Source organism: Malus domestica, chromosome 15 (assembly GCF_042453785.1).
Source record: "Malus domestica chromosome 15, GDT2T_hap1".
Classification (NCBI taxonomy): domain Eukaryota; kingdom Viridiplantae; phylum Streptophyta; class Magnoliopsida; order Rosales; family Rosaceae; genus Malus; species Malus domestica.
Window position 1 is genome coordinate 3,713,019 of NC_091675.1, and position 15,192 is coordinate 3,728,210.

Genomic DNA, 15,192 nt, shown 5'->3' on the forward strand with positions numbered 1-15,192 from the left:
CAATTAATAAACTTATTTCCGCGTATCAATTGCAGCCTATGAGATGCGATGGGCTAATTATCATAGAATGTAGTTATAAGGTGTGACCTACTAATTCATTATCTTTCCCTTTCAACTTACTAATCGTATAATTAGGTTGGGAGGAGGCTGACAACTTTGAGCTTAATTATTCAGAGTTTGCTGCATCTAGTTGGCCTTATTAAATAATTAATTAATTAATAGTAACAAGCTTATATTAAGGTTTAACTACAGATTAGGTAAACAGATACAAATTAACAAGCACATAATTAAGTGATATTTATTAGTTTTTTTCTAATTTTTTGAATGATTTCTCTCTAAGAGCTCACCTGTGCTTTTCAGAAATTACAACAAAATTATGCTAACGATCGTTCAACCTTTAGAGGGACTTAAATCGAACTGAGATGTCAAGGTGACAAACAATTAGTTCTATTTAAATCGCCAAATCTTGTTCAGTTCCATCAAAGCTCAGTTTCTGAATCTTCGTGGAAGAAGAAGAAGCGGTTCAGTTGATTAAAAAATATATTGATTTGGAAAATGTTTGTACATAAAATATTGATCTGAAAACAAATGGAAAATTAGAATAATGTCTAGTGTTCATTAATTTTAAAAAAAATTAATGAAAAGTGCTTGAAAACTTTGAGTTTTAGACAAAATAAAGAGTAAAGTGAATAGTACCAGGATTCACTTTTTAGTGTAAAAATATAGTTTTTTGTTAAAATAAACAGTACATTGAGCTTTTCGCTAAAGTTCTCTTAATTTTAATTATATTTTAAAAACAACCTGAAACCGAAAGGGAAGATGTCCAAGTCCGGACTACTGCAGCCGGTGTCATAAAACGACGTCACTCACTGACGCCAATTACACAAAATTAAAATTACGGCCCACTTGGTGGACTCGGTTTCGTGGATTCCTATTGGGTCTCGGCTTTGTGTGGGTCAGAGGGCTATAGACTGCTGAGCCCAAATTGTTTTTATTTATTTATTTATTTTTCTTTTTTTTGGAAACATATTTATTTATTTTTCTTGGTACTGAAAATTTGTTCTGATTTATCTTTTTCTTATTACAATTGGAAGAACATGGTCGATTTAGAAGAATATTTAAAAATCCAACACAAAGTTTGTTGTTTTTATGTGGGTGAAAATCTCCAATTTTAAACAGAAAAACAAAAGTAGCAGATCTAGGTGTAACCAAGTTGGTTCGCTTAATGTTTTTCCATAATTCTAATCATTTTTCTGTAATGTAAATTTAGTTAGAATGTCACCTCTGCCGAGGGTGAATCCATCAAGTTCTTGTCTGCCTTCTCATTGGAAACAAGAATTGAGGCTTCTGTGTGATTTGCAAATTGTGTTATTGGATTTATTTATTTTTTGCTTCTTATTGTTTTAGCATTTGTCTTGCATTGTATTGTTTTCATTCTGTTTAGGTTTAAGTGCATCTAGAATAGCTAAAAGTAGGCCTGGCATTTTGGACCCAACCCGTTAACTCGATCCGACCCAACCCGTTAATATTTGTATTTGGGTAGATGCTTAACGGGTCGGGTCATTAACGGGTGAACCCGTTAACAACCCGTTAAATAACGGGTCACTTTGGGTCAACCCGTTAGACCCGTTAGCACCCGTTAGTTGAGGATATTTTAGTAATTTTAGTAAAATCTTAATGACAAAAAATAAACTTTATGCAAAAAATAAAAATAAAAATAATTGTTAACGGGTGAAACGGGTCGGATTCGGGTGACCCGTTAGCTTAACGGATTGGGTTCGGGTGACCCGTTAACTTAACGGGTCGGGTTCAACCCGACCCAAACCCAATAAATCCGACCCGTTTACAGGTCTAGCTAAAAGCATTTTCAAACAACAAAAGTCTTGGTTAGGAGTTGTGAACTATTTTTTGGAGGTTTTTTTTTTTACTTGGAAATGAGGACGTGGATGTTACATTTCCCTTGAAATACTTGGTTTTGTGAATTTTGAGTGTCCATTTCGAAATTTTTGGCCATCTTGTATGCAAAGAGGCCTTCTTTAGACCAGGCCACAGGTGATAGAGAGAACCATTTCTTCCAGGCCCAGGGCTTTTATTCCAAGGCGCCCAACTGTACTATACACCATGCTTTGTCTTAATACTGGTTAATTCGTGTATTTCGGAATAATATTTTTCTGCTTTTTGGAGACAAGTACGATATTCATTAGCATTATAGAAGAACATGTACAAGAGAGAATAGCATACACCATTGAAAGGGGCCACAATAAAATCCTTGTCGGGAATTTCAACCCGGTCAAAAGAGAAAAGAACGTCACACACCAAAATTACATAGTATGACTACTCTTTACAATGCTCCTCAAGCCAAACTAAGTCTATGTGAAATGCAGTTAGCTTCCCTAGCAACATAATTGTATTTGACATGTTGAAAAAGCATGAAGGATCATTAAGCGCAGGTCCAAGCAATGAGGAGTCAACAGAGGAATGCTTTGACAAATCACTTTCCAATGCCTACAAGTTCTCACGGCATTGGTGAAGATGATCAGAAGTTCAGTTGAAACTTTAGGAGGGGACGTTGATGGTCGACATCACGCCTTTTGATTCGGCAGAATCCCTGAAACGATAGATGGATTCTCGATTTAGCAACATCTAGAAGACATTGTCCTAGAATTAAATTTTCTACGAGACACCTGGATTATATGTAGATTAAAGCCAAACAACAAACCTTACGAGAAACTAGAAGGTGAGTTCAACTGACGCTCCTTTCTTCCGTATGTTGTGCGAAAACTTGCACAACTAAGATAAGCAAATCCATGCGCCGTGGAAATTTGATATCGAATTTGGTACGTACGGACGAATGATTACCTAAAAGTGTGTCATAAATTAGTAAGATGTGCACAAGAAGTTAAATAATCATTACTAATTTGATATATATAAAATCAGCGAATCACCTTTCCAAAGAAGATTAATCTATATGCCTAGCTCGCGAGTCACCACTTGATCCACATTACCCAGCTCTCCTTCTCATTTGAAGAAGAAAAATAAGCATATTAAACTAATATGATGATAGCGTTTGTTATTGATACACAGATAAATGCATAAATAAGATAGGTAGAGCCTAGTAACCAGATTTATGATGAGATTTTGATGTTTGGGATGTGAGAAATCTCGGACCACTCCTCTCCATTGCCTTGTTCACAACGCTCTGAAAGATTCGAACAATTCCTAATGATAAGCTCTTGCACCAATGTTTTGCAGAGGAAGTCTGGCAGTGTTTTTAGGACATGACAATCACTAATTTTTAAGGAGGAAAGGCATGGCATGATTGAAATTTCAGAATCCTCCAGGTTCAAGACTTTCAGATCTCCCAATTGTTGTAATGCTGTTGTACCCTCATCCTCGCCACAACCCACAACACACACATCAATTGTTTTCAAATTCTTTAATCTACGAATCCCTTTTGGTAAGTACTTCAGCTTATAACACCGTAAAACATAAAGGTGCTTTAAGCTAATCAACTTTCCCATCTTATCAGGTAGTTTTTCAAGTTGATAACAGTTGAGAAGACGCAAGGTATACAAATTGTACAACTCACAGATACTGTCAGGTAATGTCTTCAAAACATGATTCCATGACAAATCAATATGCCTTAAATGTATCAATTCACCAATTTCCTTTGGGACTTCACTTATTCTTTTGCCCCTCAAATTTAATGACCTAAGACATTTTAATTGTAGAATAAAATTGAAATCTATCGTCGTACGATTGTATGACCCAAGAATTGTGAGAGTACGCAAATTTTTGCAATTGTAATATGCTCACCATGTTTCAACCTTAAGGTCAAATGACGAACCTTTTCAACCAAAACTTTTGTTTCATTGCCAACACCTTCATCATCGATTGTCAAACATTCATTCTTGGTGAGAGATTGCACAAAGTCATGAACAATATCATGCATTTTGCAACCTATAATTTTACCACTGAGACTATCATTCTGCAAATCTTGGAAAAAAGATCGGGCTACTAAGTTATCAAAAACTGCTTCACCAATGTCTCCCTTACCCTCATTCCCTTCCAAATTAAGATAATCTTGCACCATCCAAAGATTAACCAATTCATCTCTCTCAAACTTGTAATCTTTTGGAAAATGAGCACAATACAAAAGGCAACATTTGACTAATGGGGCCAAATCATTGTAACTTAGTAACAGCGGTTGGAAAACTTTTTGCTCCACCTCTTCTCGATCCCATACCTTACTGTTCAAAACACCTAACCTTTCTTTCCTTGTTCTCTTATTGCGCATGAGACTGCCTAAAGCTTTTGCGGCAAGAGGCAAACCCTTACATTTCTCTACAATTTTTGTTACCAATATCTTCAAACGTCTTGGACTCATCTACTTCATTATAAGAAAATGCATGTGATTAAAGATTGAAAAACAATATTGTTCACTCAACTTTTCCAAATTAATAATGTCACTTGTTGCTCTCATCATATCAACAACCTCATGCTTTCTTGTGGTCACCAATATTCTACTGCCATGAGCACCACTTTGGATTAGTGTTGCCCTTAAGCGCTCCCACTTTTCACTGTCGTGGCTCCACACATCATCTAGAACAAGGAGAAACCTCTTGCCCTCGATAGATTTTAACATGCACTGCAAGACACAGTCCAACTCATCTGAAATTGGGGCACCACCATCGATTATGGATTTGGCAATCTTAACCTTATAAAAAGGGTCTGAGACACAAACCCACACTCTTTTATCAAAATAAGCTTTAACCTTGCCATCATTATAAACTAGTTGGGCCAGAGTTGTCTTGCCCATTCCTCCCATCCCTAGAATAGGGATGATAAGGAGCCCCCTCCGATCACTCAACAACTTTGTGATCAGAATGTCTTTTTCCTTTTCTCGACCAAATACCTCTGACATGATGACAAAAGATGAAGTCTTCTGTCGTTCAGGTAATTGTTGAATGCCTCCTTCTATACGTTGAAACTCATACATTTTTCTTTGATCATCAATTGCTCTTAGCCTACCATTCAGATCTTTTATCTTACTCGCAATGTCATGGCGAAAAGCTACCTCTCTGGCTTTGCGAAAACAAAAGCAGCTAGGGGAAGCAGAGAGAGTTACCTTCTTCTTCTTGTTAGGAACAAGAACATCAGCATTTTCTCCTTCCCGTTCTTGCTTCTTAACCTGCTGTCTCAGCATCTCGGTGTTCCACTCGTCCAGCACATCCACCATCTGGAAGGATATGTCTTTGAGCTGATCCAACTAGTTCCTCACGCTGGCATCCTTGACTTGCCTTTGCTCCGCATCTTCGAGAACTGCTTGAATAGCTCTGAGATGGCCTGCAAAATCTTCAACATCTTTCTTGGCTTTCAAAACAAGTTTCACCTCCCCGTCCACAAACTCTTAAGCTGTTGAAGCCAGCCGATCTAGTAGCATGGAAATGATCCCATCAGCCATTTTTTCAGCCTCAGAAGTCTGTTGACAGTGGAAAAAGAAATGATGAACGAGAAATGCAGGATGGTTTGTGACAATGCCTCTCTTCTATCCAACTTCAACGAACCCCACAGAAATAAAGTAATTTGTATTATTATTCTGTGGAGGCCAATATCAACTCATTAATAACTTCACTTTACATAAGAAGTTTTAAATTCGAATTTTTTAGATGACGTGTTCGATACTAATTTCTTTCTTCATCACATACTGTAAATATCTCGTTCTATTTAAAAATAAAGCAAAGCTTATATGATTCTGAGTGGATCAACTCAAGTCAAGTAAAGTGAGTGGTAGTGTGGTGTCATATTTTGTAGAGGCCGACTACAACTCACTCGACAGAACTAAAGTTTATGTTGGAGAGTTATGTTTTTATTTAAATATTTAAATATATTTATATTTTGTTTTATTACCAATATTATATACATAATATTTTCCTTTATTACCAGTTAATTTTCAAACTGTTTTGTTTTCTTTTTCAATTTGAATTGACTACGTTTTGTCCCGTTGTGATTTTTTGTCCTTTTTGATTGCCATGATTCCTGGCGTTTTGGCTTTCAATTGCATTGTTTCTTACGGTTTGCAATCTCAATATATTTTTTATTATTATAATATATACATATGTACACACATGCAATCATGATTTATAAAAGTCGCCATCTCAACGGATACCAGGATACACACCAACATATATATATATATATTTGTAATTTTGGGTCATGCAGATAAGAAGAAAAGCAAGAAAAAAGTTTTACATATATTGATTTAAAAGCAACATATTGAAAGGGTGTGAGTTCGAATGTTCTTTTGGTGTGCAAGGAAGAATCTTATCAGAAGAAGGTTCTGGGCTGTTTTATTTTGGGGACGATGTGGTGTTTGTGAACTGCTTGCACACTTTGGATAGAGCCGCAAAACGTCTTAAAGAGAGCGATTTAGTCCACGACTCATCCCAAGAATCATTCACCACTCAAGACTTTTACAATTTTCGGATAACTTCGTTCCTTTCTATTTCAATTTTCAACAGTTTTTATGATGATTCCAAGTCTATCAAGTTGCAAGTAAAGTAAATTGAATGGTTGTGTTGTGTCATCTTGTAGAATCCAACTGCAACTCACGGGACAGAAATAAAGTGATTAGTGTAAAAAGGAGAAAAAAGCAAGCCTTCGTTGACCCGACCATTTATAAAAGACAAGCATTCAATTATTATGTGGTAATTTGCATTCAAACTCTAGCTCTGTTTTGCTTTTTAACCTTGATCATGGTAGTCTCTTTTTATGTAAATTTTCATCTGGAGCATTAGAGCAACTCTACTTGTTTTAGGAAGGAAAGGATAAGGGCAATGAAATTGGCTTTACTATTAATTTTAAATAGTAATTGTCTTTGCAAATCTACTCGTTTGGAAAGAAGAAAGGTAAATGCAATAGTTACTATTCAAAAATATATTTTTTATTTTTGCAATGTTTTCTTAGTCTTATCCTTCACGGGTCATTATCGTTATAAATTTTAGATGAGATTTTCAACTACTTTCTCGCGCTATATGTCATTATGTATTAGTAATATCCATTTAGATTTTTGTTAAGATTCTCGACCATGTGGTGTCACATGCCGTTAATCTTGGGGCCGGGGGTTTTGGATTACGTGAGGGCGGCTCCAAGGGTTCGGCCTGCGAGCAAACAGGTAATTGCTAATCTTCCGGTGATCATGATCACGGAGGAAGCGTTGAAGAAGCTCGGAGAGGACGCCGACTGCTACATTTGTAAGGAGGACTTGGTTGTCGGTGACAAAATGCAGGAATTGCCCTGCAGGCACACTTTTTCACCCTCCAAGCCTAAAGCCATGGCTGGGAATTCGAATTTTTGAACGTTTGTTGTATTGCTACTGTATCTCATTGGTTGCATTCAATTCGATTTTCGAGTGACTGACCGACTGGGGTTTTTGGGTTGTTTTGATTGTGGCAGGAGGAGCACAATTCTAGTCCGATATGCCGGCATGAGCTGCAGACGGATGATCACGAGTACGAGAGTTGGAAGGAGCGGGAGGAGGAGGCCGAGGAAGACAGAAAAGGAGCTGCGAATGCTATTGGAGGTGGTGAATACATGTATGTTGCTTCTCCAGTTTGTCAAATTTGCATAAATTCTCATTCAGTCCATCACATTAAGCATGTCTCTAAATATAATCTTTAGGAAAACTAGAACAATACAAAAGACAACATTTGATTGATGGGGTGAAATCATAATAACTTGGTAAAAAGGTTCGCGATGGTTTTGCGGTATCTGTCGATCAAGTAGAGTGAATGGTAGTTGTGCTGTCATATTCTGTGGAGGCCAGCTTCAACTCTCAAACGACAGAAATAAAGACAAATGACTTGATGAAGAGGAGTGTTGTCTTTACACGACGACAAGAATTGATACAATGTCGGCTCTAATCTAATAAATTTATCATTTCCCATAACGACAGAAATAAAGTAATGGATCCTGACCCAACAAAGATGATTCTCTTTGACTAACAAAATGACCATCCTGTCCCTGCACCACGTCACGTCAAAAAGCAATTGAAGCAAAGTGCATGGTAGTGTGTTGTCATATTCTTTAGAGTAATTATGTGTAAAAAGTCAAAAAGAGAATCAAGCTTTTTTTTTTTAATTTCAAAAGGAAAACAATTAGTGGTTAGTTACAGTTATCCATCATTTTCAAGAACGGAAAGATTCACACTGGTATTTCAGCCTCATCCTAATCACAAATCTGACCCTCAAGCTCCCCAAAACCACTACGGCCCTACCCAATCAACTGGGCTCCAGAGAGAGCCCGACAAACCACACGGGCTATAATAGCCAAATTTACTGACTAAGGTGATCCAAAATCACGTTGTGTCACCTGATGAGCCACGATTTTAATTTTTTTCTAAAAAAACTAATAAAAATAATTTGAAAACTTTGAGTTTTAATGATAAGGACAAAATAAAAGGTAAAATAAATAGTACCAAGATTATTTTTTAATATAAAAATATGATTTTTCATTAAAATAAACAGAATCAAAAAATTTTAATTAAAATTCCCTTTTTTCTATCAGGCACGGGGCTTTCAAGTGCGGAAGGAGAGTGAGCCGACCAAAAGCAGGCAGCAGAGCCACTTGCAGGCGCACTTAGAGCCCATCCCAACGGCTAGAACACATGTCCAAACTCCATAAACAAACATACTAAGGCCTTCCACTGTAAGTGGAAAAAAAAGTCTGATACCGATATATTAAACTCTTCAGGAATTACTCTCATAGTGTGCCGAAAAATATGAGTGTAATACCAATATATTAATGAAGTCCAAGTTCAATAGACGTTAAACAAACAAAAAAATTGACCTCGTACATATATTTGTCATATTCCATTTTGGTCCAGAATAAGAGGCATATGATGTAATATGGAAGCATGAAAATTGAAGCAACATATTTTTACGAGTAGCAAATTTCAAGTCCATCCCTTAAAAGCTTATACAACCGCAACAGAGAAATAGTTACTTGTAAAATGGCTACTGAGTTTCATGGTAATTTGGCCATGAAATACTTAATACTTTTGACCAGAAACTGCCACTAGAGATGGCATTGCACAATACCGCCAACCTGGGCAGCCAGGACAACCAGTTCCCAGAATTCTCAGCCTACCTTAATTCTAAAATGCTAATTCACAAAACCTAATTACTGAAGTCTCTCACTCGCCCTTTTTCCGGGCTTTCATGGTCGTCTTCAATAGTTACTTCTGTACACTTAAATGGTAATCTGGCTAACTGCGCGGCAGCCACTTCGAAAGATATGCCTAGTTTCTTTGAATACGAACCCGAATAAGGACATGAGCATACATCTGCACGCTCAGCTTGTTACTTTTTATCCCTAGGGATTTGGTGTTATGGTAACATGGGATCACCGGCTGATGCAAGCATCTGTAACTCGGCTTCCTTGGCTGCCCTTTCAGCAGTAAAATCTACTCTAGCATCACCTGCATATACTAGCGAATAAATAAGCTTTTCATCCACTTATGTTCATAACAAAATTACATCAGGTAATTCCAGTAAAGTAAAATGATTCTGGAAACGAGAGTTGACATTGGAGTAACACTACGTACCAAGAGCTTGGCGAAGCCCCTTCACAGCATCAAAGTTCTTGTATGTGTAGCCAACAAAGCTTAAATCTTTGGGAGTCATTTGTAACTGCATGAAATTATAAGGTGATAAGGAATACACATTGTACATTTATAATTTTATACTAAATTATAAATGCCCTAAAAATGTCGCATGAGTTCTCATGAACAGGCTATTGCAGATTTTCGTGGATGCTCTGGAAAATAGACATGAGAACACTATAGATAACAAAGGAGCAAGGACGTGTTGCCTAATAATGCAGAATCCTTCTGAGTTCTGAAAATAATGTTACACAAGATGACATATAAGCAAAAACCAACTGAGATTGATTTTTCAAGCAAATTCTCCTCTCAGAATATTAGAAACAGACTCATTGGCATCAAACGGCACTAATGCGAATTTCATGGTGGCTGGCTAGAAACAACAGTTTTAATTTGGCATTACGTCATCTCGAAGACAAACATAGATAAAAAGGCCTACGCTATGATGTTTTATTTTTCCTACGGTAGTTCTCTTAGCTCTGGTGCCTTTTTAACAAAGGGAACCCAATATTGAGAATTGGGCTTTCTCTTCAAAAGAACTGATGATCATAATGCCAATTGATTATGTAAAGTATTACATATCATGTCTTATAGAACGTGTATTGCATATCATGAGTAAATAGACAACATCACAGTTACAAACCTTTCGTGAAGATCCAGTTCTTGTAGACGCTGGTGGGTCCAACTAAGCACGAATGCAAAAGATGTACGGAAGTCAATATTTGAATAGGTTTGCCAGTAATGTAATGACGCTTCTACATGTCATATGAATGAAAGTGTACAGGAGCTAAAAAGTAGAGTTCAGTTGAACTGTTAAATTGTTAATTATAGAAGTGATTGTAGAAGTGTTAAAAAAAAACAATAATGTTGGTGAGTCGGTGCAGAATATGAAAAACAAATAAACAATGATACAAGAAATAAAAGGATGATCTTGTAAGATACCTCATCAAACTTCATAAAGTTCTGGGTATCAAGCTCCCCATTCACTTCTGGTTTGAATGCTGCGTCCATTTCATAGAGTTTGTCCCACACAACGTCCTTGAACCAAGGATGAGACTGATACAACATAGTTTTTAGAAACTTAAGACAATGAAAATATTCCATCAGAGGAACAACTTATTCAAATAGGAGAGCCTTACTTTGATTTGAAGTGCCCCACCAGTACCTAGCCTATGTTCAACATCACACAGCAACCTGCAAATAAGATCCTTAGCCTCAGCTGTCAACCTTGCGTCTTCTGGAAACTTTAAGTGGTTTCTCCAATGAACAATCTGACATAAATTGACAAATAGAGTGAGTGACTTTGTATGTGAAACTGAAGTGACCTTAGCTCAAACCTACGACTCACCACAGAAACCTTGCACTCAGAGTTACATGAGTGTTAAGCATATTACCTTTCTGCATGTAGTTATTGGATCATCTGAATAAAATGGAGGGTAACCAACAAGCATTTCGTACATTATTGCTCCCAATGACCACCTAAATACATCAAACAATACATATCACAAACACAAAGATGAAAGAAGGCGAGAGAAAGCAAAAAAAATTAGCAGTATAAACTTACCAGTCGCATTCCATCCCATATCCTTTCTTCAATAACACTTCAGGTGCAATGTAGTCGGGTGTCCCCACAGTTGAAAATGCCTTTAGAAGAAGGAAAGAAAACAATAGAGTGAGGGGAAAACTTCTAAGGGCTAAGGCTAAAGATGTACTGCAAAAACCAGTCCATAAAGATGATAACATACCAACTTTCTCCTGTTCATCTGCCAATGTTGCAGCTGTTCAGCAGGGCTTTTCCAACTACTCCGATTATCCGCATCAGGAACGCATGTGTCGATATCCATTGGTTCTGTCATATTTTCGTCATCCATAGTTCTATTTTCATGCAGTGCAGGTAAAGTTGTACAGTCAAGAGGCTTACAGAGGCCAAAATCTGAGAGTTTCATGTGACCATTTTTATCCAGAAGCAGGTTGTCTGGCTTAATGTCTCTGCAAAGGCAGCAAAAATGAAGTGGTGAGACAAGATTGCAACTTAATATATCACCTAACAAATATTCTGGTAACAAAATAAAATATTTAACAACATGATATTTGTAGATTTCTTCAACCTGTGTATGTAGTTGTGTTTCTGAATAGATTCTATGGCCAGTACGCTCTGTGCAATGTAAAATTTTGCCACACTTTCAGTTAAGGTGTCTTCCCTAATCAGCAGAGTCATCATGTCACCCCCAGGCAGATATTCCATGATTAAGTATAAGTACTCTGCATCTTGGAAGGAGTAGTATAGTTTAACTATGCAATGGCTGGCAACTTCTGCCAGCAAGTTTCTTTCAGCTCTAACATGTTCCACCTACAAGGCAAAATGAAAATACATCAACAGCAATATTTCCATGATGAAAATCTCGGGACGAGTTCCAGTGATGGGTTTGGAACAAAGTCGCATATGTGATCTTACCTGTCCTCTCTTAAGCATTTCAGATTTCTTCAACTTTTTCATGGCGTAGATATTGCCAGATTTTTTCTCCCGACACAATCGGACCTATAGTTTGAGAGTGAATAATTAGCAACCATGGCTAAAGCATAAAATGTAACTTCTAGCTAACATGAGTCCAGTGACCAATGAAAAGTTTAATACATTCTTGAGTCCAGTGACCAATGAAAAGTTTACTACATTCTTTAGAATACTATGTTAAATACTGACCTCACCAAAGGCCCCCCTACCAATGATGGTCAAAGGCTCAAAATCATCAACACATATCTTGTGCCTTTTAAGTCGCATAAATTCTGTCTCTTTTTGCTCTAAGTCTTTGATCAGGTTGATTTGTACCTCCTTTGGCACATCTGACGAAGCTAATTTCCTTTCCAACACCCAGCGTCTGCAGCAATAAGAATATAACGTCAGCTCCTTGTATCTGTGAACTTAAACATTAAAGCGGTAGCCTTGAAAGATTTCTCTAGAATATCTGAGTCTTGAAATTAAAACATGGAAAAGAAAAGAAAATTTCAGAAAATGAATACCATGTTCGCGGAAAATTGCAGTATGTGAGAGGAGAAGTTTCTTACTTTCCATTCTAGAACTTTAGCGTGAAGCTCTATCAAAAGCAAATGTAATAACCCCTATCATTAACCTCAAATTTTACGCGGCCTCTTCTCATTTGGGAGATTTCGGGAGAGAAGAACTGCCCTTGCTAGATAGATTGGATTGTATCAAACATATGACTATTATTGATCCAGACAAAGGGTAGTAGTCTAATAGCTGTACAGCCCAAATCAAACAAAGACAATCTAGATTACCAAATAAACACAATAACAAGTTCCGAACCCACATGGATCAGATTCCGCAAACCTCAATTCGTTTCCAAACGGAAACACTACCCTATTAGACCCTCATTTCCCCATGATTGTTGGTTTCCATCTTAAAAAAAATCTGACTTCTTTACTCACCCCCACATTTCCTCAACCCAAAACATTACAGAATATCTTTCAACCAACCAAAACACAATAACACCACACATTTCGTTCTTCCCACATTTTCTCAGCAACCAAACAGCAGAAATCGAAACCAATTCATGAAATGGCAACACCCAATTCAAACACCGAATAGTTTCACGATTCAGAGCTCGGATTACTACCCAAACTACATTATTCAGCAATCCAAACAGAGCCTAAGTAAGAAAATCCAGAAGCAATCAAAGCTACAGATTGCAGATTACCTCTCCTTCCGTTCCTGAATGTTCTTCATCTGAGCTCTGTAGTGGTTCTCTATGAACTGCTTGGCCGCCGCCACCTTCTCCATCGTCAAGCTCGACCCCAGCACCTCCTCCTCCTCCTCCTCCTGCTCCTCCCGATCCTCCATTCTTTCTCTCTCTTCACCCTCACGGTATCTCTCTTTCTCTCTCTCTCTCTCTCTCTAGAAACACAGAGTAATCGGCACTCCCGCTCTCCACAGACACTCTCCCTCCTCTGATAGAGCCTCGTTTTTATTGCAACGACGAGTAGATGACGAAAGAGAACCTCTCAGAAAATATGCCTCTCCCCTTTTTACACCCCAACCGCCATCGCTCGCCACGTGTACGGGCGGGACTTTTTGCTATGACTCGGGATGACGTGGCGGTGATCGATTGGAAGTTGATGGCGAGCCCACGAGGTTTCGAGGCAGAGGATGGCAGCTCTTTGCTTTCTTTATCAATAATTTCCAGATTGCTGCTGCAGGATGAGTGGCGCATTCACGCGCTTGGGAGTGGGAGTGTGACGCACTCCACGTTGTGGTGAAGTGTAGTTGTCATATTTAACGACACTACAACGCATTTAATCAGAAGGATAACAGGAGAAAATTTTATGTTGTACGTGTAATGATATAGGTTGACAACGTTATTTATATAATTAACTTTTACAATAAAAGGATGATTCTAAGTTAATAAGATTTTCTGCTTTGTGAGGTTTGGGAAAGAATATTTATTATACACAGATTTACTTTCATTTTACAAGAGGTTGTTTCTACTACTAAAACTCATAATTTTTAGTCACAAATGACTAATTTTTCCATTACACCTCGCTTCTTTAGTTTTATAGTATATTAGTAAAATTTAAATAAACATGCTAAATTTTGAATAAAATTACTAATATCACGTATCGGTATTTCTGTGCGGAAAGTTGGACCTCTCTAATGACAGCTCCTGTATTTGGTTGTGATTGGGGCGTGAAGTGCACTTGCAAGTAAAGGGACGTGGATTTGTTGGACGCCCAGGTCAGTGATGTAGCGGCTCTGCTTAAACACCCTGGACCTCGTTTTGTAATTACTGGGGAGATTCAATCCCCTGCGGACAGGTCTAGAATCAGAGAACCACTGTTTTTAACTCTTTTGTCTTTGTGGGTGATTTGGTCAAAGCGCATTTGACGGTAATAATTTAGCATGAATAATTCTACGATATGATAACTGGGTAAATAACTCCATAAATACAGAATCTAGGTTTAAATTGAGATTTGAAGAAAAGTAAATAAAAATTACCATGTATATAGACATATTATTACCACATCAAAAAGATAACACAGATACCGATGAAATGTAGTGAGTTGCATATGATCGGATACTTTAGGGATAATTTTGTATGATTGGAGAATGTCTCAAGTTTGACTCACACGTATACGATCATATGTTTGTAGTGACTGGCGAGTATAACAAACTCATCTTTTTTATGAACAAAGTGGTCCAAGGCCAAAGGAAAGGTTCAGATTGACAAGTTGAGTTTGGGTCAGGAGTAACAACCGTACACATAGGTATTTCAATTAATCGGATTTTGGTTCGAATAAACTGTAATAAACCAAATATGAAGGATGTTTTAGTTTAGTAATATAATTATAGATATATGACTTCTTAAATTCAGATGATACATGGTTCACAAAAAAAAATTAAGATGATACAATATTTATAATAGATATATAGGGTTTGACAAAATCCGTATGTGGCAGAATCCTAAAATATTCTAAAATAATACAATAAAAAGTTACATTCGTATAATAACTAAGAAGAT

General features: G+C 37.3%; 2 protein-coding genes and 1 long non-coding RNA gene across 11 annotated transcripts; 1 reads left to right on the forward strand and 2 right to left on the reverse strand.

The window, feature by feature from the left end:
- Positions 1–2,225: 2,225 nt before the first annotated feature.
- Positions 2,226–5,815, reverse strand: LOC108169523 (uncharacterized). The gene is made up of 4 exons (XR_011576453.1): positions 3,121–5,815; positions 2,946–3,014; positions 2,720–2,859; positions 2,226–2,608 (listed from the first exon to the last, which is right to left on the reverse strand). It is a non-coding gene; the product is annotated as an uncharacterized lncRNA (long non-coding RNA).
- An 890-nt stretch (positions 5,816–6,705) lies between these two features.
- Positions 6,706–8,823, forward strand: LOC103455803 (E3 ubiquitin-protein ligase AIP2-like). Of its 4 annotated transcripts, none has more exons than XM_017323019.3 (3): positions 6,706–6,908; positions 7,456–7,595; positions 8,566–8,823. In XM_017323019.3, the coding sequence occupies exons 1-3, from the start codon at positions 6,837–6,839 to the stop codon at positions 8,639–8,641; spliced, it is 288 nt and encodes a 95-aa protein (XP_017178508.2). In that variant the 5' UTR covers positions 6,706–6,836; the 3' UTR covers positions 8,642–8,823. The 4 variants fall into 4 exon arrangements, 3 of the variants coding, with proteins under 3 accessions (XP_017178508.2, XP_008393611.1, XP_008393612.1); XM_008395389.4 differs by lacking the exon at positions 6,706–6,908 and adding an exon at positions 7,011–7,302; XM_008395390.4 differs by lacking the exon at positions 6,706–6,908 and adding an exon at positions 7,017–7,174.
- A 98-nt stretch (positions 8,824–8,921) lies between these two features.
- On the reverse strand, positions 8,922–13,676 carry LOC103455804 (uncharacterized). 6 transcript variants are annotated; one of them, XM_070814322.1, is made up of 13 exons: positions 13,375–13,676; positions 12,363–12,537; positions 12,117–12,200; positions 11,770–12,011; positions 11,407–11,650; positions 11,226–11,305; positions 11,056–11,140; positions 10,801–10,932; positions 10,604–10,717; positions 10,305–10,346; positions 9,605–9,689; positions 9,375–9,478; positions 9,240–9,326 (listed from the first exon to the last, which is right to left on the reverse strand). In XM_070814322.1, the coding sequence occupies exons 1-12, from the start codon at positions 13,515–13,517 to the stop codon at positions 9,387–9,389; spliced, it is 1,518 nt and encodes a 505-aa protein (XP_070670423.1). In that variant the 5' UTR covers positions 13,518–13,676; the 3' UTR covers positions 9,240–9,326; positions 9,375–9,386. The 6 variants fall into 6 exon arrangements, with proteins under 6 accessions (XP_008393615.1, XP_008393614.1, XP_028950029.1 ...); XM_070814320.1 differs by having other exon boundaries at positions 9,375–9,487; XM_008395393.4 differs by having other exon boundaries at positions 8,922–9,478.
- Between the last annotated feature and the right edge of the window lie 1,516 nt (positions 13,677–15,192).

What these genes read in the sequence shown, in the direction of transcription:
- LOC103455803 (XM_008395389.4), top strand. Translation starts at nt 7,088, where the DNA reads ATGTGGTGTCACATGCCGTTAATCTTGGGGCCGGGGGTTTTGGATTAC. An exon ending in ATGCAGGAATTGCCCTGCAG is followed by an intron (nt 7,303 to 7,455) that starts GCACACTTTTTC and finishes TGATTGTGGCAG; the next exon opens with GAGGAGCACAATTCTAGTCC. An exon ending in ATTGGAGGTGGTGAATACAT is followed by an intron (nt 7,596 to 8,565) that starts GTATGTTGCTTC and finishes TTTTTCTATCAG; the next exon opens with GCACGGGGCTTTCAAGTGCG.
- LOC103455804 (XM_008395392.4), bottom strand. Translation starts at nt 13,517, where the DNA reads ATGGAGGATCGGGAGGAGCAGGAGGAGGAGGAGGAGGAGGTGCTGGGG. An exon ending in GTGGGGCACTTCAAATCAAA is followed by an intron (nt 10,718 to 10,800) that starts GTAAGGCTCTCC and finishes ATGTTGTATCAG; the next exon opens with TCTCATCCTTGGTTCAAGGA. An exon ending in GGGGCTTCGCCAAGCTCTTG is followed by an intron (nt 9,488 to 9,604) that starts GTACGTAGTGTT and finishes TTTATTCGCTAG; the next exon opens with TATATGCAGGTGATGCTAGA.